Source organism: Megalops cyprinoides, chromosome 6, assembly GCF_013368585.1.
Source record: "Megalops cyprinoides isolate fMegCyp1 chromosome 6, fMegCyp1.pri, whole genome shotgun sequence".
Classification (NCBI taxonomy): domain Eukaryota; kingdom Metazoa; phylum Chordata; class Actinopteri; order Elopiformes; family Megalopidae; genus Megalops; species Megalops cyprinoides.
This window is the reverse complement of record NC_050588.1, coordinates 22,417,036-22,444,422: the sequence shown is the minus strand read 5'-3', so window position 1 is coordinate 22,444,422 and position 27,387 is coordinate 22,417,036. Positions and strand designations below refer to the sequence as shown.

At 40.4% G+C, this 27,387-nt stretch overlaps 1 protein-coding gene across 1 annotated transcript in view; it reads left to right on the top strand.

The window, feature by feature from the left end:
- Positions 1 to 3,719: 3,719 nt before the first annotated feature.
- The window catches only part of rad18 (RAD18 E3 ubiquitin protein ligase), a 47,164-nt gene continuing 23,496 nt past the window's right edge, over positions 3,720 to 27,387 (top strand). Inside the window, 10 exon segments of the mRNA XM_036532120.1 lie at positions 3,720 to 3,770; positions 4,251 to 4,329; positions 4,733 to 4,794; positions 5,691 to 5,761; positions 10,645 to 10,801; positions 10,850 to 11,036; positions 11,577 to 11,718; positions 15,234 to 15,418; positions 20,577 to 20,647; positions 20,833 to 20,893. Coding sequence (XP_036388013.1) covers positions 3,720 to 3,770; positions 4,251 to 4,329; positions 4,733 to 4,794; positions 5,691 to 5,761; positions 10,645 to 10,801; positions 10,850 to 11,036; positions 11,577 to 11,718; positions 15,234 to 15,418; positions 20,577 to 20,647; positions 20,833 to 20,893 — 1,066 coding nt within the window.

The window sequence follows — 27,387 nt, the reverse complement described above, 5'->3', positions numbered from 1 at the left end:
CTTGCTAATTGTGTCTGATTATGTCAATCCCAATACTACTGTTCTTATTCTGGGGACTATCTGGTTGAACTGGGATTCAAAAATGATTTAATAATCTCAAATAAAAGCAAGGCATGCACAAAAACAAAAGAATACAAAATTGCAATAAACTGTCTGAAAGGATTTCAGTGCTGGATTAAAATCACAAGCATATTAAATGCATCTCTTTCTTTGTTCAGAAATGAAGGATTCACAAAATAGGTGTCACTTGTGGTGCAGACTTATGTTTCCCCCTGAAGAACAGCTGCTGTCCTATGCACCAATGTATACCTAATATGGGCCCCACAATACAATAAATAAGATAGTCATCTAAGCAGGGTACTCCTGCATTACCTACACCAGTTCACCATAAAACTCAACATGCTCTTGGGCATCTTGGGTCTGTGTGTATATGTTTGTGTATGCATTTCCAACTTTGCAGTATGCTGTTAGGCTGGATAGCTAAATTGGGAAGAATTGACTAATGGAATAAGTTTATTGAAATTCTGTACAATTCACATGTACTTCCCTGAGCATGTGCAGCTACCAGCAGGAGTGAGATATGGAAACAGGCAATCACAACGGTAATATAGTTATTCCGTGGAAGGCACCTCTGGAAGGAGGACAAAACACTGCAACAGCATCTTACATCAAAACATGTCATTTTAACATGAAGAAATATGCAATACAAAGAGCCATCCAATGAGTAATTCCTTGCATAAGCTTGCGGAAGAGTAAAATGTATTATAATCACCATGGGGCTTGACTTGTCTCAAACCTGGAGACCTATTCCTGTTTGGCTTGGCTTTGGCTTGAAATAAAGGCTTTAATTCATTGAAGTTTACAAGGGGACAAAATGGTTATTTAGCATTCTTGTTGAAGACTTGCTTGACAAGGGTCACAATGTTTCACAGTAAGGGTCATACACAGCATTTATCATGCTGTACCTGGCTACTTCTCATATATATTTGTGATAGAATATCTGTTCTCTATCATACTTCAGACTTAGCCCTTGAAGTATCTGTCACAAAACAAGAAAATAAAGCATGCTGCTGCATTCAGCTCTGGCTATAATAATCCATGTGACGGGAAGTGGGGTTTTGATTGCTCTGAATTCATTTGCTGCACATAATGTTCCCCCAGAGTTCTTGAATTGAAGCATAAATGAAATGAGTGTTTTTTTTTTCCAAGGTGATATGTGTGTATGTGTGTGTGGAATTGCAGAGCTCCACGTGAGGAATGGAACACAGCAAGGGCCTGAAGAAGCAACATTCAGAGGTGCTATTATCACAGTCAGATGATTTAATCAGTACATCATTTCAGACAGAAGCTGTCTATGTGTCAGCAGCGTGAAGCTTTTGATTGCTGCAAGAACCACCCCCCCCCGTACCAACCGACATGTTGCTTTTCACATATCAACAAAAATTAGCAATTATGGATTAGTGACCAAATCAAACACTAGAAGACCGAGGCTGCAGCAGATTTCTGGATAACACTGGCATGAAGAAGACAAAAATACCTCCCTCACCTTGCTGTTTCAATAAATACGGTCTAATGTAGAAATTCTTTTTGTGTTGCTTACTCCTGTAGCTTCTCCATAAAATAGCTGTGGTGTGGTTAAAGGGCAAGAGTCAGATTGTTTTGCAATGGGGCGGAGCTAAATGAGGTCAGTGACTACTGAAATGCATTTTTGACAGAATGAACAAAAAAGAAATTTTAAGCACATTTGTCTAAAGATTTTACACTGTTATTGTGTCACAGTTCTTTGGATGATCACTGGTCAGTAAAAGGAAACTATGCCAATTGTCCCTGGAATAGAACAGAATATAGTACAATAGAATAACATTATTGCTCATTAAGTAATAAATGAAATTCAAATTTTATCTTTAGCTTATTGGATTACAGTATACATTAAATTTTGAAAATGTTTTGACATGGAACAATGCCCATTATGCAGAAATAACATGCAAAGTCAATCCAATAACATACATAACATCCAAACAGAATCCAGGCTCCCAACAACACTAATGTCAATCCTCATAACTGTAACATGAATCAAGAGAAATGTTTACAGCAATCAATGTGAATGGGGCATGGTGGTGGGAAAACTGTGCACAAGCACTTGGAGTTTAACTTCCTTGAAATTTAACACTGGCATTTGACTTGATTTATTGCAGTGTGTCAACTCCATGTGACAAGTTTGTGTTTTAGTGACATGACTGCAGTGATGTTGAGGCATTGACCTGTTGAATGAAGAGTCGCTGGACGTGATTTCAACACATTTGGCACCTTGTCTCAGGACTGCTCACATTTAATCTTTGCTTGCCATGTCAAAGGAACAGCAAAACAAAGGGGGGGAATAAATAAACCACTCAAAGTTCTAGATTATTTTCCCCCTGAAAACATTCTTTTGAAGGATGTGGTGGAAAGACAGTTATTTTGCTAACCTTTTGCTAACCCTAAAGGAGGGCATGCTTGTGAGGTAATGTGGCACAAATGCTAAAATAACAGCTTTGATTGATAAGACTATGGAGAGATTGACCTTTTAAATTGGACTTTGATTTCAGCGGAAAGCCAGTCATATGAAACCAAACATTGGTAGATGAGTTAACATGGCTGATGTTATCTTATTTTGGGACATTCCAGTGAGGCCATAAATGACAGATCCCAGGTCTTCTACAACACAGACCTTATTATTCCAAGTCAAAATTGTCCAAACCCTGTAATGAGACCTTAAGCCATCAGCCTCACACAACTTGTATGACACACATATTGTATGCATAGATGTGCCTGTTGCAATATCTTTGCTGTGCGCTGGAGCAGAGGGAGATTTCAGTTCATCTCAGTTTTAACTAATCCATTCCAATTCCATTTCTTTTGTCAAACGGCCAATTTAAAAGCATACACCACTCTGCACGGAAATAAACAGCTCAGTTATAGGCTAATTGTACTCAGCGTGTTGGTTGCTGTGGTTACTTTTGTGATTTGAAGCCTACTGGCAAGAAAAAATAATTTCTGTAGTGTTTCCTTCTGTTATTTGGCATAGTAAGCCCAGGAACTGTGCTATTCAAACATTATTTCATTTAATCCTATGACATATTTAGTATGTATGTTAGAGTAGGCTACATTAAGTAAATTATACAGATGAATGCTTTCAAGATATTTTATTGTCTGTATGTTTTTAACAAACCAGTATGTCTTATTTTGTTGTATTGCATCCCATCCACACCCAGAGACCTGTGGAAACAAACGTGGTAGAAGCAAGCGGCCCTACAGAGCAGAGACCGAAAGTGAACCACAACTGGCTACCTGTAATTGCACAGAGTGCCCTGCGCCACTTAATTATTTTAACTGGTTCCAAATTGGTCCCACACCATTTTTATGTTCCAGTTCAGTCCTGAATTTAAATACAATGTATTGACTTCCAACTTTTTGCACCTCAAAAAGTCAAATCCAATCACGGCAACCACTGAATTTTCCAGAACCGAACAGCCAATATTGCATTTAGCGTTCCAATTGTACGTCACATGACCTATAGGTCACGTGAATAGCGATACAGGAAATGATACCGTGTCATACGGAAGTATTAAGCAAATCACTGCGCGGGACCGATGAAAAGAGTACATGAACTAGTTTGGTTGAAAACATATTGAAACAGACAACAGAAAACAACCGTTTCAGTTGCCCTATCCAGGTCTAACATGTCCCTGTTAGATGAACCCAATTTGCCATCAAATCTGGCATGTTTTAAAGTAAGTGAAACAGTTGCTCTCTAGCTGTTTAGCGATCAAAGCAGTCGAGTAAGATGGACACTGTATTCGGACAAGCTAGCTTGTTAGCTCGAGGCAGAAGTTGACTTTAAATGTTGATAGAGGACCATATATCCTAACCAACCTTAATCCTTAGCTAGCAAAACTGGTCCTAGATTAAATTTTAAAAGCAGCTTTTTGACTAGAGCCGCTAGGTACCATTGAAGTTTGTTTTATTATGGTATCCACCGAGATAGTTGCTATATGTTGATAGGTGCTCATTTTTGGTGTTTGGCAGCTGTTATCAAGTTAGGTGAAACAACTAGCTAGATAGTCATCTTAACTAAATTGTTTAGGCATTTCACTAGGTAGCAAATTTAAGGAGCATCGTAAGAGACAGCATAAAGCGAAGTAAAACGGTTAATATGTACGTGAAGCCAAATCACAAGTAGTGACGTTAACTGAATATTCCTTTCTGTTTAGAATGTTGATGCTCTGCTTCGATGTCCCATATGCTTTGACTACCTCAGTATTTCTATGATGACCAAGTGCTCACATAACTGTAAGTAGTGAATTTACCCATCTTAGCCAGAATGCTAAATAACTAGATGGCTAGCCACTGAACTCCCTTATACTGCTATTATAACTCGTATTATAGGTAGCTAATGTTTACATTAATGTTAAAGTTAATATGATGTTCTGGGGGTGGAATTGCCAATGGTTATATTCACAGTCTTAACTAGATTATGAAAGAATACAGCTTGGTCTTCATTAGCTAGCTAGTTGTAGTGCCTAGTTGTACTGGATATTATTCTAGCTAACGAGCAATTTTCTACATTTAGGATGAGGATCAACAGGGAGTCTTTTTGGAGAATTAATCCAGCATTTCTACTATTTAAATTATAAATGTTCAGGGTGTCAGAAGTGTTTTGTTTTATTTTTATTATTTATTTATTTACTTTCAGTTTGTTCATTGTGCATACGGAAATTTCTCTCCTACAAACTGCAATGTCCAATATGTAATTTGGTAAGTATACTATACTTTTCTGTGCCTTTTAATTTAGGGTACTTACCTTCATAAAAATAGGAACCATTCCATTGTGTTGTTTTGATGAAATGTGCTCTTTTAGCCTCTGCTTCTTTGGACAGTGAATAACGATAAGCACATTATTTGACAGACGTCCTGCCGACTGCTCTTCCATGCATGTAGAATGTGTTTGTAGGTGTCTCCTGAATTCCGCGTTAATGCAGTTAAACTGTAGTTGTAAATGTACTGTAAGTACTTAATTTTCAGAACAGTATGATTCAGTTATACTGGCAGTTGTCATTTAAGCAGCTTTAATCTATCCTAGTCCTTCACTCTGCCATTGTTGTGTAAAAGATCAGCCAAGTTCAAAACCAGTGTCACATAAGCAATCCTGTGTGAGACAGACAGTCATGGTGTTTCAGACATGGAAGCACATGCTATGTGAATTTCGTTGTGGAGCTGGGAATTGTTTCTTTTTCTGTCCTAAGCTTCCTGTTTTAATTAAATGCATTGGTTCTAAATTGCTCATTTTTTTCTGACCTAAAATTCTATGAATAAAGATGAGAATTTCCCATTAAGTATGAAGTGGTTAGTGATTTATGGCAAGTGTCAAGTAGTTGAGACAGGTATAAGATTGCCGAAACTAATATATCTATAAAAGCATTGGGAGATAGGCCAGATCTTACAACCGTACTCTGTTCATCCAAAAGGGTTTCTTTTGTTCACAGCTTTCTTAAAGCTGGGAGACGTTTATATTTGGAAGTAGATGAGTGGGTGGGTTCTTCATAACAGGCACCATATTCCAGTTTAATGATGAGTACTTCAGCAATGTGCCTCTCCTGTGGAGCAACAGGAAATCAGAGGGAGGTATCATGGGGTCAAATGTGTCGTTTCAGGCCATGACAGAACAAGATCTAAGAAACAACAGGATTTTGGATGATCTGGTCAGGAGCTTCCAAGCAGCAAGGTATCGTATGATGCATAGATACATTAAAAAATCTTTAAAGGAACCCAAGTTGGGTCTATGAGAAAATGTTAAGCTGGGGAAAGTGTGTACTTTGAGGAAATGTTTGTTATGAATACTTAGGCCCCAGGGACAGCATCTAATTGGACATACTAACTTTAAAATTCTTAATAACTTACTCCAGAAAAAACCATAATAATGTATTTTCAAGCTCCAGATGAATGTACATCTGGAGGTATCAGTTTAAGGTAAACTGCAGCTCTAGATGTCCTTTAATCATTAGCAGTACACAAACTGGGTGCGGGGGGGTGTTGAAATGAAAGGTGTATTTTAGCAGGAAAAATGTTATTTGGGGTTTGAAAGTTGCTGTTGAAGCGATTCAGGTGCAGCCTGTGGAAACTGTTTAGAGCATTAGACTTTGGATCTGAATGTTGCATTGTGTCCTTGAGAAATGTACGTTCCTGTAGTGGCCTCAGAGGGAAAAAATGAAATAAATAAAAATCCAGCTGCTTAAGTAGATAGTGGGCACTGGTGAGCGCTACTACTGTAAAAAAAAAAAAAAAAAAAAAACAGATTTATTGGAGGTGTCCGCACATATAGCATACTTTTGTATGAGATGTTGCTCAGGACATGGAATTTTTCTCCAGAAGCTGGGAATACATTGTCCTTGGGCCGCGATGCAGTACAGGATTAGATTACCTCAGTGCCTGTCATTTTTATTGCTTCACTTTGAAAAATGTGCAACTATAAACACAGCAGTCAAGGTAAACATATTCCCCAGTGTGGGCAAAGCTGTTTTGCATTACATCATCATCATGATCGTGAATACAGGAAACTGAAACTAATGTAGAAGATTAATAGTAAATGGGACAAAATTGTATTTTCCTTATTGTTATTAACGTTTTCACTTGCCCTCTGGTGACCAGCTTTTGAACCTTTTTCTTTGGCCTACTTTCCCTTATCCACTTATATATTGTGGATTTTCCTGAGCAATCAAATTGGGATTTCGGCTTCATAAAATTGAGAAGTTTTATGCTCCTTTCTTTAATTACCAATTAATGCAATGGGAAGGGTGATACTTAACCTTTCAGAGTAAATTGAATTAAATTCTGGGTCTTTCTCTTGACTTCCTTGGCTGAGTTTTAAATGGAGGTCTCACAAATAAATTCACTGTAATATTCTCAAAAATGAAAGAGCACATTTGGGTCATTGTCATATACAGCACGATAAAAAGGTCCCCTCTTTAACTAAGACTGGAGTATTTACCACAGTCATTTTGCGTGTGGGTTTTAGGTGATGCTGTGAAGGTGTCTCTCTTTGGGAAGATTTGCAGCGGCTGTAGATGGGATCTCGCAATACATGGTTATCAGTTCTTAAATACGCTCCCGGCTGATATCAATCATGACGGTTCAGTTGTCCGCCACGGCACGTTATTCGCTCTGCTTAGATATTTCAGAGGGGCGAGGAGGGAGAGGGCAGCAGCCTGTGCTGCTGTTGCCCATTCTAAGTGGTTTAATTTCCTGCAGACCAGCAAGGGGGAACATGAGCTGACGAAAGCGGTGGTGTGAATGTGCCCGAACAACACCCACATCACATGGCAACAGTGCCGGCTAGCACTAAGTTCCCCTCTCTGCTAGCTTCTTGATTCATATCCTGAAAAAAAAATCGTCTTATCGGACAGTTGCTTCTCTTAATATTCGCCTCTGTCCACACTGCATCAACATTGAGCGCATACCACAGTGGAACTGGATAAAAGACAGCATTGCCATAGTAAATGCTTTTGTTATGAATTTTGCTTCCTGCTCTCGGGGAGCTAAACTCATTTGAATTCTGTGACGAGGCGGCACATTAATGCTTGCCGCAAGGTGCTAATAAGTGAACCATTTACTATTTATTATTTACAATTTAGGCAGAACCCAAAATGGCACTAAACAGACATTCCACAAGGTTCCATCATGGTAATGTCCTCTTTGTGCTGTACGCATTACTCTCTCAGGCACTATTGGTCACTAATTCCTTGCCAGCATAATTAGGCTAATTATAATCAGTGAATGGCATGAGGAAGATAGCTCTTGGGTTTGCTTGCATTTCCTGTATTCTGAGCTCTGGTGTTAACATGTGCCTGTTAAGAAAATGCCAGTTGGGGAGCCAGCTGCATGTGTGTGGCTGACGTTACCTCTCTGACCTCGCCTGTTAGTCCAGGCAGTACCAGGGGACGGCTGGAATGTAATTAGAATCTCTGCTTTGAGGTCCCGGTATTGGCTTCCTCCCCGAGGGTCATTCTCTTGCACAATGATCAATGAGCTTTCTAATGGAAGCCCAGGCACACTTTGACTTCCTCTTACCCAATTATGCAGTGTTCCTGTCCTGTCCCCTAAAGTACAGGGATCAGAACAGTGATTAGGTCTACACTTTTTTCCCAGCTGCTTTCTAATAGATACTGCGGTCTGTTGCAAAAAAAAAAAGCCTCATCAATTAGACTCTTGTGATGGCATTTATTGGCTTTCCACATGGAATTCTGTTGTGTTAATTTAATTGGATGGTTTTTTTTTTAATCTGTGGACCTGATTGTTGCTGCACGTAGAGATAAGAAGAGAGACTCAATAATATGATAGTCGTCTGGGTGAATATGCTGACAGACTTCAGTTAATCCAAATGGATGTGGTGTGAAGTGTACACATTTTGTTAGGGCTCCTGGGTTTTCTCAAGGGGTGGGAGTAAATGCGATGCTACTTCTTTGTGTAACAGTTTTAAGCAGTTTCTTCCTTTTTATTCGCTACAGTTCATCACAAGTCTGGCAGTCACTGAAATAAAATGATAGTTGAAGGTAAAATTAAAAATCGAGTGCATGTAACCAATTTCTTAAATTCATTATTCAAAGTCAAGGACAGAGCGCCATGGTGATTATATTTAAAATCCCCTGTAATTCATATCTTCAGGATTTAAGCCTTGTGCTGTGGACCTTCTCCTCTTTTCCCTCTGTGGGGTAGGAAAGGAGGGTGCTCCTGAATCAGGGATTACAAACCTTTTGAAATCTATATGTTTTCTTTCCCAACAACAAATCACTTGGGTTCAGCTCGAGCTCTTAAGGTCTAAATAGTAAATCCACCAGGAAATTAGATTGAGATGTCATGTAGGCTTAGTTCATCTCAGACTTTGCCATTCCTCCTACTTAGCAGTCGGGCCAAAGCCAGATCCAGTGGTTGCAATAGTAAATCTGAAGTCTCGGAGGGCCGGCGGGAATCGTCATCCTGTTCTCATGGCCAGCACACTGCATGAAGTATGTCCTCACGAGTGGTATTGAACTGCCACTGTATTTTTTAATGACAGAGAGGACAAGAGACATCCCAGATGATTTCCCAATCCTTCCTGTGTTCGTTCTCCCCTCATAATCAAAGTGGAAAGACAGATAGGAAGATGAGATGGTTTTGGACAAAGTGAAATACTGATATTTCTGTAAATGGTTACAGTGATTTGACTTGGAAGTTTATATGGACACTAGTGTGTTAATCGGGATGTTGTTACTTCTCTACCCAAATATTCAGCCTACAGCACGACAGTGTTAAAACCCATACATGTTTTTGTAAAACTTTCCAGTCAGTATTTAGAAACCTGGTAATGTCAGTCCTTGCACTGACATGTTTACAGATCATGCGATATAATTAGTGTGGATGCAGAACCCCTCTGAACAGGATTCCTATTTAACTTTGGCTGGTAATGCCTGGATCTGCTTTTTGATGAAGTCCCACAAGTTTGACACCATTGAAGTCACAGACTGTGAAGATGTGCGTGCTTTGTGAACTAGAGAAGCACATGTCCAGAAGATGTGTCTCTTTTTTCCTACTCGGACCATCTGCCAGTGTTTACAGTACTGAAAATAGGGCAGGTTTGTGTTCATTTTGATCTGATGCTTTACTTATGTTTTCCATAGGTTTTCCTCTTCCAGCCATGAAACTGAAAACAAGTTGACATATCGTGTGAGATACAGTGAATAGCTGGTTTCCTGTTCTCATAACATGAAAGGTCTAATTCTGTCTGTGTATATCATACCCCCTCACAAATGTGTGTGTTTACTCTTTGCTCTGGACATTGAATGGAACTGCCTCCTGTCATTGTATGCAAGCTCTCCCCCGGGATCTCCCTGTAAGACAATGGTGTGCAAGCAAGTCCTGCCTCTGTGACATGCGTGTTTGACATGTGTGTTTGATTTTGGGCATCTGAAGCAGATAACTCTTTTCTGTTAGGCCTAGAAGTAATGAGTGATGCTGTGGGGCATTGAGTTTGTATGTTAGGGAGTTGGTTTTTACGTGTGTGTAGGTGAGCAAGAGAGCGAATGTGCGTGTGTGTTTCTGGTTTGTACACATGCGTGTGTTGGTGTGTTTTTGTGTGTGAGCAAGTGAACGTGTATGCACACCACCTGTAAAATACAGACAAAATCAAAGCATTTTGGTGGGGAAAGCAGAGCACAGCACACCTCATTAAGTCCATTTTATGTCTCAGTAATGGCTCTTCAGCTTCCAGTCTTTTTGTTTGCTCTGTGTGTTTCCATGAGAATGGCCAAGAGCACAGCTCTGTCTCTCTCAGCAGGAAAATGGAATAATTGAACCAGTTCAGTTTATGTCAGGGAGCTCTGATTACAGTCAGCAGCTTTTCAGTGGTGAAGCATCACCAGTGCTTTCCTCTCAGGAGAAAAAAAGACCTCCCTGTGGGGGGTCAGGATCTATTATAATCAAACAGGGTGTATTTCTGACTGCAGAACATGTTTATTTTACCTTTCACCTATAAGCATGGTGTGTGGTATTTTGCAGTTTTTTCTCAATTCTTTCAACCATTTCAAGTGTGACTGTGTTTCTCTCCTTTCCTTTTTTCCCCCCTCCTGATTATAGGCAGCAGTTGTCAAAGATGAATTTTGATTCGCCACCTGTTTCTCCAAAGACCCTTCACCCCTCTGTCAAAAGGAAAGCACCAAATCCAAAGCGTCCAAAAATGGAGAGCACCATCCTGACTCATTTTCTTCAAAAAGGGGACTCTTCCTCATCCTCCGCCACTCCTCTAAAAGAGCCCAGAACACAGCCTGCATGCAGGAACAAGAGTGTGAGCCAGACCACATTACAGGAGACCAGAACCATGAGGGAGAAGCCAGTGGAGGTTCCCTCACAAGAGACGAGGACTGTGAAAGAGGAGCCAGTGGAGATACCTGCTGCTGGGCCGTCATCAAGTTTGGCCTCCAACTGTGAATCTCCATCCACCTCCCAGAGTGTAAAGGCCGTGGTGAAAGGTGAAGCCAGCCTCTGGACCCTGGGGTCAGGGACAGTGCAGATTAATCTGGGGAAATGCTAAAGCCTGTTCCTCAGTCTCTCTTTGCTCTAGTGTACAAAATCACAGAGGTTGCTGGCTAAAAGGCTGTTTTTTGTTATGGTCATGTATTCATTTTAAAATACATGCCATTGGGGAATTTAAACAAGAATTTTTAAACAAGTTTTGCCAAAGCAATGACTGCACTTTTTCAGTAAGACTGAAATTGCAAACAGGCTTGTGAATAGTGTATGCAGTGCCTCCATACACATTCTGTACATGGGTTGACTTCATATTTGTAGCATACATTTTACACGTTATTCATTTGTATGGTCTTACATTTATCGAAGTGATTAAAGTATATTGCACAAGGACACAGGATCAGTCCCCATCTGGGAATCAAACTTGTAACCTCTCCTTTTGAAAGAGATGCCCCAGTGCATGTGAAATGTTCTTGTCTCTTGCAGTTTTGATTCATATCTCTCTGGAAATCACAGAAAGCCTTCCTTTGTTTCTGATTCAGTGGAGTGTCCTGTGTGTTCAGTGGGTGTGCCAGAGCAGTACATCAACAAGCACCTGGACAGCTGCCTGATGAGAGATGAGAAAAGAGAGAGCTTGAGAAGGTACCGTCAGACTGCTGTTACTTCTGAACTGTTTTTGTAGACGTCGTAGCATGCTGTTCAAGTGCTTAGAAATAAGGGCCCTGCACTAATACATTTGCTCCACCACTAGTCGAGCGACAGGCGATTACTAATGTGAATCAAACCGGAACGCATTGCTTAATTTCAGCCTCGATATAACCGTATATGTGCTGGCTGTGTTTTCCTTTAAAAAAAAACAAAAAAAAAAAACAGCATGGGTGCACTGAAATCAGAGCCCTTAAAACCCACGAGTCAGGGTCCAGAAGGGTAGAAGACTTCCAAAACCAGCATTATGTGGTGCGTCAACCTGGTCTTCCATAAGTGCTGCTGACAGCCAGTGAAAAATGACTGTTCAACAGTGTAGACTCTAGCACCTCTTTCCAGTAATAGCTTCTCATAGAAACAGTTTGGAAACCCAGACGTGCACAGGTGCTGTTGTTCCGGTTCTTAACTACCTTTTCTTTTATCGGCACATTAGAAAAGTGGGCGACTCACAAATTCTTTGCTTGTCTTATCCACAAACTCACAACCGTTCCATACAGTGCAACAGATACTGTGAGCTTATGATTCTCTAACATTGTAGGTTCCAGGCTTAAGTGTCCCTTTTATGTCCTTTTCTACTGCCCTCTGAATACCTGCAGGAAAACCTGGTTCACCAGGAGTGGTTTTCTTTTTTTATTCATACATCAGTCCTTTTAATGAGAGCCATTTCCCATGCTTTACCTGCATTTGTTTTATCTCCAGGGCTTTCAGAGTGCAGTGTATGCCAAGTATTCTTTAGAGTGCTCTTCTCCTGCAAAGTCCATAGCTGGCATTGCATTGAAGCAGAGCTTCATGTTACCAAACAGCTAAGGGTGAATCATGTAACTATAAGCTGGCTTCCCATTTATTTTTCACCCTCCATCCCTGGAGGTATCAGCAGGTGTCACTAGGAATTCAGCTGAGGAATTCAGTTCCTCACTAGGAGTTCAGCTCAGTTGGTATGAATACATAAAATATTCCCAATATAATGTTGTAGATGAGGCAGCTGTACAGACACTAAAATCTAGTGCGAATGTGGCAAGAATCGGCTTTGGCCACCTCCATCCTTGAGACAGAAGAAAACGAGGGGCCTCTGACCGTCTGACTTCCAGAATTTAATCCCAAACGAAAGCTTTGTTTGGAAGTACTAGGTATTTGTATATCAGCCTTGTTAGGGCCATTGATGTTTTCATGTTATATCCAATTAAACACTTTGCCTGAGGGTTTATTTCCAAACATATTACTGGACTTTTTCCAGAAAATAATTAGTTCCACAGTCCTATCAGATGCAGGATTAATATGATGTAGTCTCCTGCTCATGTTTCTCTGCATCTTAGAGTTGTATGTTAGGTCTGCAGTGGTACTAATGCTCCAGCTTCTTTGTGGCCAAGTTTGTCAGTACTATAGATCCATGACTCTCTTTTTTTGACTTGTAACATGTAAAGACGTTTGTATCCACGCTTTACAAAGTTTGTGCTCTCAAATGACATAAAGAAAACAAGGTAATCTGAGAGAAATGTGAAACTGATTTGAAGCTATGTGGCTCATGCCAGAAAATCAGTCAGTGGTGGTCCGATAATGCTTTTCTGTTTTTGGCTCTGAGTCTCCCCCACCCTCTGTTTTCAGCACTTTTTAGAATGATGAGCCCACTGAAATCCCAGGGTTCATTAGGATAATGAGATTAGAATCTGTGCCTTTTTTGACCACATCCTGCGTGAAAGTTGCACAGTGTTAGTGAAGAACCTGGGAGCACAATCTCAGCCTTCAGGGGAAAGGAGGGAGGCATCTACAGTGTGGGCGGGGCTACTGGTAGCAAGTCTCGATCTGAATCACAAGTTGCTCAATAGTTGATACTCTCCTACAAACATAGCCAGAAGAGAGCTTTTTTGTTTTAATATTTGCACAGTTCAAATAAGCTTTTAGCAGTTCAAATATGTAATGAGTAAGAAGAAAAACAAAATGTTTTCTTTCTCCCATGAGATCAAACTCAGGCTGGGCACTCACTAGTGAAGAGTGACCTTAACCAGTGACGTTCAGGTTCAGTGTGCAGTTGTAATTATTTCCCCAACCTGGTGCTGGAATTTTGCTGTAAGAACCCTTTCTACCTTCTTTTGTTATCTTTTTGTCATTTGCTGCTAATGCGAGTGAAAGGCTTGTGTCGACATATATTGTGCCCCTAATGTTAGATGATCCTGCTCACAATACCAGGATCCAATGTATAGTTCCTCCGCACAATAGATGAATGCACTGGGAAAAATCTTTTCTGCCTGGCTGAAGACAAGTAGGTTTTCTGTTCCGATGCAAGTGTGATTTGTGGTGGACCTTGAATGCTGAGTGATGGATTAGGCGCATTTTATGGTTTGGTGTCTTTGGTGTCCTCCAGCCTGCTCCGGGACTGTGCATCAAGAGAGGGACAATTTTTAGATTAGGAAAATACAACAGACAAAATGATGAAGCAGAAGTTCTCCCCCTGTTTTTATATCTGTTTTTCTACCTTAGTGATTAAGATGACCCAGGGATGGTCATTCGTAGATGGGAATTACGCAGTGGACTGAATGCAGGGTGGTACCAGACCACCTTGGTCTTATTTTCTGCGTGTGCTGTGGGAAATGCAGATACTTTTGAATCTCAAATTAACAGTGTTGGGCAGAACCATAGCCGAATGTTTACAAGCCAGCAAACCCAAGATTTACGAGTCTTACCAGGAGTGATAAAACAGAGGCATGCTTCACTGTGCTGCCAAATGTTCAAATATATCACCTGCCCTGCCAGCTTTAGCTGGGTGACCTTTAGCCCAGTCATTGAATATTTTGGCTTGTAGATCATTATTTGTCTGTGTATATTAGGTCAGGGTTACTTAATATGTTGTGCATCTTTATCTATGGTTTCCTTTCTCAAGTTCAGCCAGTCCCAGACTGCTGTCTGAGAGCGAATGCCTGGAATAGCTCTGGAATAGCTCAGTTAGCTGTCTCGTGTGCTTGCGAGCACGATTACTGGGAAAGGCAGCGATGTGATGAAGCGCACTTCCTGCAAGATCGACCCTCATCTGACTTCTGGACAGTGTCTGCTCTGGAAATCAAATCAAGAAGTGAATTTCAAAAAAGAAAAGATACAGGATTAATGATCAATAAACACCACTGTCATTACAGCGATGACTCACGCCTCTACTACAGCTACATCCTCTACGGCTGTGTTCATTAATAATAGTGACATTATTATGTTTGTAAATAATAGTTTTGATAGTGAAGATTAAATGGTTCAAGATGAGCAATGAGATGGCAATAAAAATGATCATCATGAAGACATTTGTGGTATTTACGAACCATAACTGTGGTGATTGAATGGCTGTGGTCTTCATGAAGATGTTTCTTCCAGGGATTCATTTATGCTGCTTCTCAGTTTTACAGCTCTGATCAGCACCATGTTGCTGTCACCACTGTGTCAAGTAAAGATAGTGTGACGACAGTTGTAGGCGGATGGACTTGTCTAACAGCTCCCTGACCCCTCCTGTTTTACAGCGCGGACAGTAAGAGGAAGCCTTTGACCAAGCTTGTGTACGCGCTGATGTCTGTCCGTGAGCTCAAGAAGAGGCTCAAAGAGTTCCACCTTTCTACCCAGGGCTCTCGCGATGAGCTCATCTGGAGGCACCAGGAGTTTGTGCACATGTACAATGCCCAGTGTGACTCCTTGAACCCCAAGACAGGTACAGAACTCCCCCGTGTGCTACCCTTCACAGCAAACGTAAAGATTCCATTTCATTGATTCGTCTCGTTTCCTTTTAAGAATTCTAATTTTCGGTCTGCAAAATGTTCAAGAATCATAATGTAAGTAATAGACTCTCTCTTTTCTCCACCACAGATATTTAGAATCTAGAATTTTGTGGGGTTTTTTTAGATTTGTATCTGATTAACATATTTAATCTTATTTTAAGAACTAAGGATATACAGTTTTTATATGGTATTCTACACGCTGTCTTGCAAAACAAAAAACACCTAAACACTGATATCCTTATTTTACAAGTTATTGAATTTTTTCACTTATAGCAAGCTACTAACTGCACTTTAAAACCTGTTTTGTTCAGAAATTGTGGTTTTAAGTCATGTAATGCACTTCTGCAAAGAATTTTTGTATATGGACTGTATTTGTAAAAAAGTGAGATTTAAATCTGGCAATTCTGAATGGAATTATTAATGCAAATTTTTCTTAAATGAACCTTACATGAATATAAAAGTAAGTGATGAACTGTATTTCAGTATACTACAGCAGTCCCTGCGTATAGAGATTTAGGGCAATTTGGCTGATACCAATATTAAGAAAATAAACAGTGTCTTTGAATACATTGTGAATATGTGTCAGTAGGACTTGAATTACACCTCAGTGCTGGTTTTGGTGGGTGCGGTTCTGCTTTTCAAGGATTTTTCCCCATTGATCTTTATGTCAACTCAATCCTGCTGAAATAAGTATACATAATTATATAATAGAATTACCTTAACCTGTGGTAGATCTACATTGTTAGGTATCTCACTCTGGCAGAACGCTATGAATGAATAGTCGCTGGAGATGTATCTTACTAGCAGATGTCTTTTGCTCTTGATGGCCCTGATGACAAGTCCTGATGGAGTAATATTTATAGGCAGCAGAGCCACCCACCTGGAATGACTCTCAGACTCTTTCACCTCAGGAGAGCCCCTCACAAAGTGTGACAGCTATCACATCTGTTAATCTGAAATCTGAACTGAGCCTGGTGTTTGATTATGTTTGAATGTCTTTTGAAAGGTTTGAATCCTCACAACAGTCCAAGGGTACAAGAAGAAAGATGTAACATACCTACAATATTTATCATCTGTCACAGTATAACATGAGCATATTAATATATGCATACCAATAAATGCCAACAACAAAGTGGTCATTCATAAACAAATGCAATTTTAGGCTATGATAGGCTATGGTAAGGTGTTTTGTTTAATTAATTAGTTAATTAGCTTATTTAGTCAGCTTTAGTCTCATAGGTTCTCTTGATAATAATTAATCATAACCATCATTGGTTGTTCAAATATCTAGAAGAGAACAATTTTATCACTCAAATCCAACATTTTGGGTGCAGCACAGAAGACCTCTGCTGTGGGTTAGGATTATCAGTGGACCTGTGAAAATAGTAATTGAGGTGTTATATTCACTAGATAAAACACTGTGCCAACCCACCAATGAACTTTTGAAAGAATATTCATTGAAAATTTATTAAAAAGGGAGAACATTTCAAGAATTGTTTTTAGTTATTAACTTTTGATTGAGATGAGACTGGTAAGCTTCACTTAATGGAACAGATGAGTGTCTCTGTGTATGTAAGAGTTGTGTTATGTGCAAGCTGCATGTTGCCCTATATAGAGATGGGAATTAGGCAGCAGAGGTGCTGTTTCACGCATCCCATGCGTGTATGTGTACACTCGGCTGGTTCATACTTGACCAAGAGTTAAAAATTAAAATAATGGGAAACTTGCATTCAGAGGCATTTTGTTCTAAATGCTTATGCTTAAATGCTTGAAATTTGTTTCTTAGAAAAACAAATAAGGAAGTTGATGCCTATGCATAAATTTATTTCCAAAAAATCTTTAATTAAAAAAAAAAAACATTCGGTTATGTTGAAGAATCTAAAATGTAAGAGAGCTAATGTCCCATAATATTTATTACACTTTCCTGGTCGCTGCATAATTTTATTTGTGTTATTCCATAGTTTTGATGGCTTTGCTATTATTCTAAAATGTGGAAAATAGTAAAAAATAAAGGAAGAAAAGTGTGTCCAAACGTTTGACTGGTACTGTAATTTGCATGCGAGCCTCTGTTTGCAACAGTGATATATTTACACAGTGCTTTCAAAATTTTGGAGTTCTGGTTCCTCTTCTGTTTAAATTCATGTAGGCATCCACTGAGGACTGAATTTCCAGTCTGGCAGGGCATGGTGATTCACATGGCATCTTATTTTGTCTAATGCCTTGAGGCAGATTTCATATTCAAAGAATGTGGTAGAGACCACAGTGCAGTAGTGGAAAGTTATTTTTGGTAGATGACCCCAATTTATCAATGTGATTTCAAGTAAGAATTTCAGTGGCAGAGAGTTGAGTTACTATCAGGGCGCGTTACTGTGAAATGCTTTGAAATTGTCCCAGGAACAGTGGGTCAGAAGAGGTGTCGACAAACATCAGCCACCCTTCTTCAAGATTCGGGGATTGATTTTCAAAAGAGACCTCCTCTTCACTTTACTTTGAGCTGTTGAAGGAGAAAAGACATAATTCTTTGTTATTAATCGGTGGAATACATTTCCCAAGTGTAACAAAAGAAAATCATTTGCGGTTGCCTTGACTGCAGAAATTTTGAGTAATAATAACAGTGAAAAAAGATTTCAGAAAATTTGCCTCCAGCTGTTGATTATCGCAAAGCCCTGTCGGTAGCAAGTTCCAGCCTTCAGGCAGTCCAGGGGACTGCTCCATGTTCCTGGAAAGCTTTGGATGGTAGGCCATCTGTAAAAACTATTTCTGTCCTGAATGACACCCAGAACCAAGAAAAGGAGGCAGACCGTCTTTAGTTTTCCTCTGTGTGCTTTGGTGCCTGCTGAGATGTGTGCTGTGCTCTGTCACGAGGAGGAGGGGGTCGTCAGTTTCGCTCAAAGCTCTCCGCCTTCTGTGGAGGCTCGGGCAGGGCCCACTGCCTCGGGAGACGTTTGCAAGGAGTCGTCTTTCAGGGCAAAACCCGGTACCATTCCCTTGGAGGGGTTCTTAGTTTCCCATGCTCTTGACATCTCACCCTGTGACAGAGCCAGCGCTTTCCTGCTTGACGTGGACACTGTGCGCTAGTGAGTAGAGGAAACGGGGCCCTTCGTCTGGTGCTGAGGGAGACCGGCAGCACTTCACCTCTCCACAGGGGACCGTATCGAATGGCTTCGCTCTTTTTCCCCACTCTGTTTCTCACTCTGCTCTCCAGTTTGTTTTGCTGATAAGCGTTGCCTCCCTCCAGTTATTAAAGTTCAAATATGCGCACTAAGAAAGATATATCCGTGTGCTTTTTGACGTTGGTCTCTTTACACAGTGAGCGTGTAGCCTAATCCCTAGTCTCAAAGCGGAAACGGGACTGTGTTAAGAGTGGGGAAATCGATATGCACTGTGGGACATTAGCTATGCTTGCCCTTTTAAATGGTGTAAGGTCAACAAAGTATAAATGGTTTGAAAATGTTAGGGTATCAAACGTTAGCTTATCAAGAGTTGCTTTCAAATATATTATCAGTTAAAGCACCAAAACACCACTTGAAAAATGGTGTTGCTCAGACAGAGTGTGGAAAGTGCGCTCATTATTAGATGCAGAACAGCTCAAGCGGAACAACTGCTTTTGTTTGCATACTCACTGAATGATTTTTTTTCTGTCAAATATATATTCATCCGCTGCCATTATCCTGTGCCTTTTACTGTGTTTTCAGTTTTGCAGCCAACGCAATCTTCAGTACAGTGCGGCCTTTTAAATATTTACACAGCAGCAAATGAGGTAAATTGATTTGTGCCGGGGCGCTGCTGGAGTTCTCTCCATAGGAATCAAACCCAGGTCCGAAAACCAGAGCGGTGTAGCGTACTGGAAAGGGAGCAGGGCTTGTAACTCAAAGTTTGCTGGTTCGATTCCCCACTGGGGCATTGCTGCTCTACCCTTGGCCAGGGTGATTAACCAAATTGCTTTTGCAAATATGGAGTTGTGTGAATGATTGACTTGTAAGAAAGCCCATGTGAGGTCCTTCTGGATAAAGGTGTCTTCTAAGCAACTAAATGTAAATGTAAATGCTGAGTCCACAGCAGTGCTCTGAACTGCTACCCTGGAGCTTATTGCTCCAGCTTTGGGGTAAAATGTAGTGAGGAGCCCCAGCACCATGTCCCGCGGTTCTCGAACAAAGCGAGGAGGGTGAGCTGTGTTTGGTTTTACTTCGCTGTACTTTGCAGCAGAGCAAAACTGGGTAAAGGGAGCCGTATGTTTCTATTCAGAACAAATGGCCGTTGTTCATAGACTGGCGTGACAGTCTGAAGACTCAATAAATTAGCCTTGAAATATTGCTCTTACCATAAAACCAGGTAATGCAGTGGAGGGTATTGACGTTTCAAGTGTTTCTATAATATCCTTACAAGCGCTGTTGAACAGCAGCTAATAGCATCACTAATAGGATTCAAGTACATGCTGTTTTCACAACCAATGAAGGACACAGCTTGAAATATGATAAAGAAGGAAATAAGAGCCAACAACATCTTAAAAATCTGAGTTTACACATTTTTGAATTGACTGAAGTCAAGGATTAAAAACATCCCATTTTAAATGTCTTGCTCTGTTCCATTTAAGACCAAGGATGAGTTCCTATAATTTGGATGCTTTGACTCTCTTCCGGTGTATTTACTTAGGAGGTAGTCATTCACGTTCGAAAATAAAACTCTGGACAAAACTTACTTAATGAGGGTAATTGGTCAGGGTTTGTAACCATTTCACCATAACAAACATAAGTGCCTAATACAAATGACCATGTGAAAAAAAATTGACACTATGCAGCTATATAATTAAAGAAGTTTTTCTTGATTGTCTGGTTTGAATGTTGAATAAGGAATCCGTATTGTTTTGTTACATTTATTTCTTAAAGAGTTGGAGTTCTTCAGGTTGCTTCTTTTTGGTGGTTGGAATATTGTACTGTAACTAGGAGTGATTGTCATGGACATCTGCAGAGGGTAAATGGCATGCAGCATATTTAGCACCATTCATCTTCATGACTAAGTATATTGAATATTAATAAGTATTGATTTCCTTTGTCTGGGAGTTATAAACATTTTTTGTTTGTCTGTCAACAGCAGAAGAAATAGCAAAAGAAGTTGAAGAGAACGAGAAGATGAGAGCGAAGTTGCAGCGTAAATCCAAACATGTATGTCCCTTGTGGAGCAGTACTGTTTAAGCAGAGTATTCAGCAGTTGGGACTCTTATTGCTCGTCAAGAGTACTGATGATACAGAATTGTACATAATGGTTTAGATTTGGGCCTATGTGGTGTAAAAAATTATAAACTGAGATGTGTAATTGTTTTTAAATTTTGTGTTTGATTGTTTTGCAGTTGATGGTCTTTTCAAAGAATCAGACAGAAGAAGAAATCCAAGAAATGCATTCAAAGTACCGTAAGTCATGACCACTATTAAAAAAATAAATGAGTAAATGATAATAATTCTTCAGCTCGAATGTACATCTGGCACATCCATTTGTGTAGTCCCTACAAGGACACCTGGTCTTCACAGTTCATCCAGACATGTATCTCTTTTCGATGTGACAGACACGTCCAGTGGTTGACATCCCTAGCTCATCCATTCTTCGACCTCATCGGTCGCATATTTCACTTCTTCTTCCCTGCAAAAGCAGCACGGAGTGGGTCAGGAGGGCAGCCAGAGCTTATGGCTGTGCAATGTTTATAACTGACTGCAGTGTTCAATCCAGTCTATTGACCACTGTCCCTGCAATGCCCTCGTGGCATGCAAAACAGGGGCCATGAATAAGTGATGAGGGGCGCGCACGAACATGACCCCTCATGCGCGACCGTGTGGCAGATTTAGTGTCGAGTCAGAACTTTTGAGTCAGGTGAATTAATGGCTTGCGCTGTACACAGTGGCACAATTTGAATACGCTCTTGATGTAGTCTGACCAGTCCCTTGGGGTGACTTTGTTATAAGTAGCGTCACTTTGTTATAAATAGCGCCGTGAACAATGTACACTTTAAGATTACTGCCTGCGTCTTTGGAAGATGAATGAAATGAAAGATTGTTCTGATTTTCTTCCAGGTGGATTTTATGAGTCTTGAATTTCGTGGTTTTTTTTTTTTGTTTTTTTTTAGTGAATTAGTCGGGATGGTGATGGGAAGCTTGCAAAGGTAATTGTAGGTCCTGCTCTCTCAAGTGTTTGAACAATCTCTAAAATCTCTTTGGGAAGGTACACGAGTGTTCGAGGCCTCTCTGATAGCATTCGTATTGATTTAATCCGAATACACTGCTTTGTTTTATACATCACCCTTTACAGGGCGCTGCCACTGAGCAGCTTCCAAATAACCTGAGTGCAAAAGTTCACCTGAGGAAGTTTGCTTCGGTGAACCTCAAACTAGAGAGGTCACTGGAACTCGAAGCAGAAAAGACACACAGCTGATGATGTACTCATGGGAGTAACAGTAGAGAATGTAAGGTATGTGGCTCAACACCAAAGCAGCTGCAGCAGATTGGTGCACAATGCAGAAACACTAAGGAGTTCTAGTGTAAACATGGGGCGGCAGCGTAGCGTAGTGGTTAAGGGGCAGGACAAAAAAATGTTACGTATAAAGGAGTTGTGATGCCCTGCACTTTGAAAAGAATGACAATGGAGGCATTTGAACTCATTTTGTGATGGGGGGGGGAGCAGTTGCTGTATGCAGCCAACAGGTACAAGAGCCTTTGCGAAAGTACTGTGGTGGACTTAACTTTAAAGGAGATTTTGAAATATTGATGGGACTCCAAAAATAGCTGGCCCGCTGTGACATTTTCTTGATTAATCTTCGGTAGTCGATGACTCAGTCTCACTGTCGCTCTGAACTGTGGACAGGAGGAAAAGAAAACAAGGGAAGGGGTTGGGGGGGGGGATTAGATAGAGTGAGCGAGGCAGAAAGAATCAGAGTTCCTGCTGTTCTCTGTGTGGCTCTCTGCACAGGGGGTGAGTGGTGACGGGGGCTTTAACAGAATTTTTAAATTTCCAGTAAATCGATAACCTTTGAAAGGAGGACTCTGAAACACAAAGGCAATAAATGAGTAGTAAAAAAAAACAGTGAAAGGGAATTTTTTTTTTAATCTCTGTCACTGTCATTCAAAATACATGGTTCTGTTATGAAATGGAGTGATAAGCTCTGTAAGGCTTGACAGGAGATGAAGCTTGTGGCCAGTGTTCATCTGAGAGCCAGGGTCAAGATGAAGCTGATGAATACTTTATCGGTTCTGTCTTTAGCATCCCCATCACCTTGCATCACCTCTCTTTGCCTCTGTCTCAGGCATTACTTCTGAATGTCCCTGTTCACTTGCTGAAACCTCCTGTCCTTGCGCTTATGGACAGAACTGTAAATAGAGCATCACCTGCATAATTTCCCTAGTGTCTGTAATAAAGAAGCACAGTCACAAAAAAAAAAACTTGGATCCCGTTACTTGTCCTTCAGTGTCATCAAGCCTAGCTTGCGTCAGTGTTATTCCAAGCTCCTAATGTCCTTGGGCGGGACTGGATCTAGAACATTCCAAAACATCCAAAAACATAAAGCCTCAGAAGCTGGGAAGGGCTAAGGCTTTGCTCAGGGACTAAAGGGATCAGTCCAAAATTGCAAAATGCTGAGTTTGAAATTAAGATGTTGTCTTTGCCAAATCCCGTTGCTTTAGCGTGAAAATTGTGGGCTGTTTTGTAAAATAAGAACTTAATAATAGGAAAGTTACATTACCGCTTTCAGCAGCTGGCTTTTTAAAAAGACAGTTTATGCAGTTATAGTTATGAATATGCATATCTCCCACCACACTGCATTTTGAAGTAGAAAACCTACAGAACTAGCTTTTTTGTGCAGGAAAAATAAACATGAGTTCAATGTCAACGCGTCATTGTAAGCACTGTTTCATGGTATTTTTGGCATGTGTTGTAGAATAGTATTATCAATATATCCATCATAGGTTAACTTTTGGTTTTATTGGATTCCTTGACACTCTCATTGGGCTACTAACATACTCTCACAAGCAGCTATTGAGCAAGCGAGGGGATCCATCATTGCACATATCTCATCGTTGGGTAAGAGTCAAAATCTGTAGCAGGAGTCAGGAGACACAATCATTGTTAGTGTAATATTTTGTGGAGAAGGGACTAGGTTGTCAAATCCATATCAAGTAGCTGACTGACAAGCAGTAGAACGTTTTAGTTTGTAAATATGCAAACAATGGCATATCAGAAAAAGAAATACTAATTAAATGAGGTTGATGTGCAAGGTACCACTTAATTAATGTAGCCAGTTAATCGTCTGGAAGAAATTGGGAATTTGCGACATTCTTATATACTTTTTCTTATATATATATTCTTATATTTGTTACAATTGAACTAATATTTCATTTTGATACGTGTAGATATACAACTACACATATCAAAATACTGTTATTTATTTACTTATGCATTTATTTATTCTCCACATATGTTCCCTTCTGATACTGATTAATCCTTAGTGGGATGTTTTGACCTGTTAGTTACATCACTCAGCTACATCCCTGTGGTGATTTGTTCCAGTGGTCCTCATTGGCCTATTGTTGATTTCATGTGCTCCACAAATTGTCTTTTGGCAAATAATTATACTTAAAAACATAACCTCTTGTTATCAGAATTTTAGCAGAACTTTTATGCCAAAATTGTAGGCCCAGCCATGGCAGAATTTCTTAGCAATTTCCAGTGAGGGCGCACTGGCCAAAGACACTTGTTTTATGTTTTTATTCAGCTTGAATACTCTCTCAAGCTGAAGAGCTCGTTTTCTGTATATTTCCCCTTGGCTCAGTATGGTTTTAATCAGTCAAACTTGAGCCTAAAAGGAGCTTTTGAAGTTGAAACCCTCAGAATGCTGCACATGAAATGGCATAAGGCCGCATTGACCCCGCCCACACACCCCCCCCAGGCAGTGCTGTGAGTTGTGGCTCTATGTGAGAATGTATATAGCAAAGACTGCACATCTCATGCATGTGTTAAACGTTAGGTAAGCATCTGTGTTACATCATAGCACGTTTACTGTAATCTGCGGTGTGCTGTTCTGTGGATTGAAGGCGGTTGACATTACAGCCTCCGGGGTGAAGAAGGCAAAGGCACGAAGGCTGGACCAAGTTCTAGGGGCTGCATTTCTTTTTTGCCGTATGATTAGTAACATGGCCCCACAAGTTTGAATGGAATCCTGTTCCTGAGGTTCGCTGTTGGATTTTTCAGTAGGTTTGCTGTCTGTGCCTTTTTTCCACAGTATATTTATTCATCAAAATGATTAAGATGAATATTAAATGTAAAGTATTTGTGTTATTGATTGTTGGTGGTTACTATCGGAGTTCCTCTGCTGTTGTTTGGCTGAGTTTGGATGTAGTTCTGTGTATGCTTATGATTTAAATTAACATTAAATAAAACTGGGTTTCCGCAAATGTTTTCATCCTGTGCTGCTGGTAGTTTTCTGGCAGCACACGTACACCTGCTTTTTCCATTCTCAGTCCATTCATGGCATGCTTTTTATGTAGAACAGAATGTAGCAACTGATTCAGCCATGTGTATGCGTACACTCCCCCTCATTCTCTTTAAGTGCATTTTGATTTCCTGCTGTGTACAGCAGTCAAGGTGTTTTCAGCACCTCGGAGTACACCCAGTATTTACCATCTGTTATGGTGGATTGGCTTTCGAAGATGTTGGCACACGTCAGGGAGAAGTAGTGGGTAAGGGGGTGGAGGATTCGATCTGTTTTTCAGTCTTCACTCTCTCAACGGTAGGCCGAACCCACACAGAGGCAGGTTTCGACGTCTCATCAGTGGCTGCATTTGAATAGCCGACACTTGTGCGCGACAGCTGACGGGTCCTCTGATAGCCCCTGTCAGCAGCGAGAGGCAGACTCCGGTGGCTGCGGACTGACAGCTTGGCTTCGGAAATATAGCGGCAGGATCTTCGGGCCCTACCTATGGTCTGACATCTCCTGATAAAACAGCTGTTGGGGTGGGTGGACGAATGAGAAGAGCAGTGCTAATTGATGATTAGCGAGACGGTTTTGGTTCAGACCTGTTGAGTGCCTGTGAATACATCACCTCGTGTACAAAAGCAATTTCTCTCCAAGTACACTGTAATGTCAGCATTTTGTGGCACTGCCTTTATGCTCCTTGCAGTGTAATTCAATGCACTTGTATGTCTTGCTCAGGCATACTGAAAAATAGTGTTGACAAAATTTCAAGAGGCATGTTTTTTTCCATCATTTAGTCTGTGGTAGACACTTAAACAGGTATGCAACAATAAAACAAGAAGGGTTTTTTTAGCCTAAAGGAAATGTTTTTTATTTATTTGTAGTATTTTATGTATTTATTTGTAGTGTCCCTCTTGCTATATACTGCCCCAAAACAGATCAATAGTTTTTAAGAGGTTATTAAGAAATTTAAACAATGATACCATAGTTCAGGGACTTTGCTGAAAGTTTTGTTTGGTTCATTACAAAACATTGTTATTGAATCACGGCACCTTGTAAGCTGTAGGAAATTAACCTCTTGCCTTATTAAAAATCAGTTGTTCAGCGAAGCAAACAAGGGCATTTTGTAACCAAGCCACCATCCAGTATTCCTAGTGGAAATTCAAATCTTGTGCAATGTAATGTATTGTACATCTAAGGATCATACACTGATGCTGTTTTTCATGCAGTCAGAGTCCACAGAAATCCTCATATGGGCTGACTTTCAGTCTGTCCACATTACAAGGCACTGAATGACATGGTGCATTACTTTGAAAGGATGGATTTTTTTGAGGATGCAGTGTCATAGTTTTATGCGAAAGCAGTTTGCCATGCAGGTTAGAGGCTCATAAAGTTTACACATTCCACCGGCGCACCACACGCATTTAAGGGCCTTTAAACGTGAAATGCAAAGCACCTGGGGAGCAGTAGGAACGTCTACTAGCACAATCAGTTAAACAGTTTGAGCCCGTGTGCCTGCTGTGGTCTAGTCCATGTGTCTGAGGGTTACTCTGTGAGTCACAGTGCATTCATGAGGCGGGGCCCACACCGACAAACCACGTTGTAGCATACTCAGCTCTGGGTTCAGTTAAAAAGCAGTGTATACCACATAATGCTAGATTACCCCCCTGCAGATGCACCGTAAAATCAATTTTTACAGTCACAATATTTGCCTCTCAGGAATGTTGGTGCCGGGACACAGTTAAACAGCCATCTCTCATTTCAGGTGCCTCCCCATTGCTCCATTGGCTGTGAGGATGACGGTCCTGGCTTGTTTGATCAATGAATTATTTAGCAATTTCCACAGTGTATGTATTTTGTATTTTTATTCTCTGGTCATATATATGCAATTCATTAAACATTGTGAAATGGGTGGAAGACCTCTTTCTCAGCTGTTGAATGTAATCCAGATAATTGTGACGGTGATTATTGCAGGCGTGATTACTATATCATTAAGCCATTTCCAGTTCATATGCGTTTAACCTCCTCCCAATCAGCCAGTGTTTCAGAGTGCTGGTTTCAGTTCTTTACGGAGGAACATAGAGAGGAATGGGCACACAGAGGGCTCATGCTCTGTAGGAGCTGAATGATAAATATAGGGAACAAGAGTTAATGATGAAATGACTTATCACAGGCAATTGTAATGCAATTTTGGCAAGTTTACAGTGGGTCTCTGGCTCTGGACAACTTTCATCATAAATTGTATTGACAGAAAACATATGTGAACGATAGTTACAAAAATGTGGTGATGCAAGTCCGTGCAAGAATCCATGTACAGATTGAACATAGGATCATTTGTTTAAACCAAAAATCTTGGAAATGGAATTAAATGAATGTGATTTTTTTTTTGTGCCTTTCAGTTACACATTATGATTTTGTCATTACAAGCGTGTAATCATAATTACATACCTT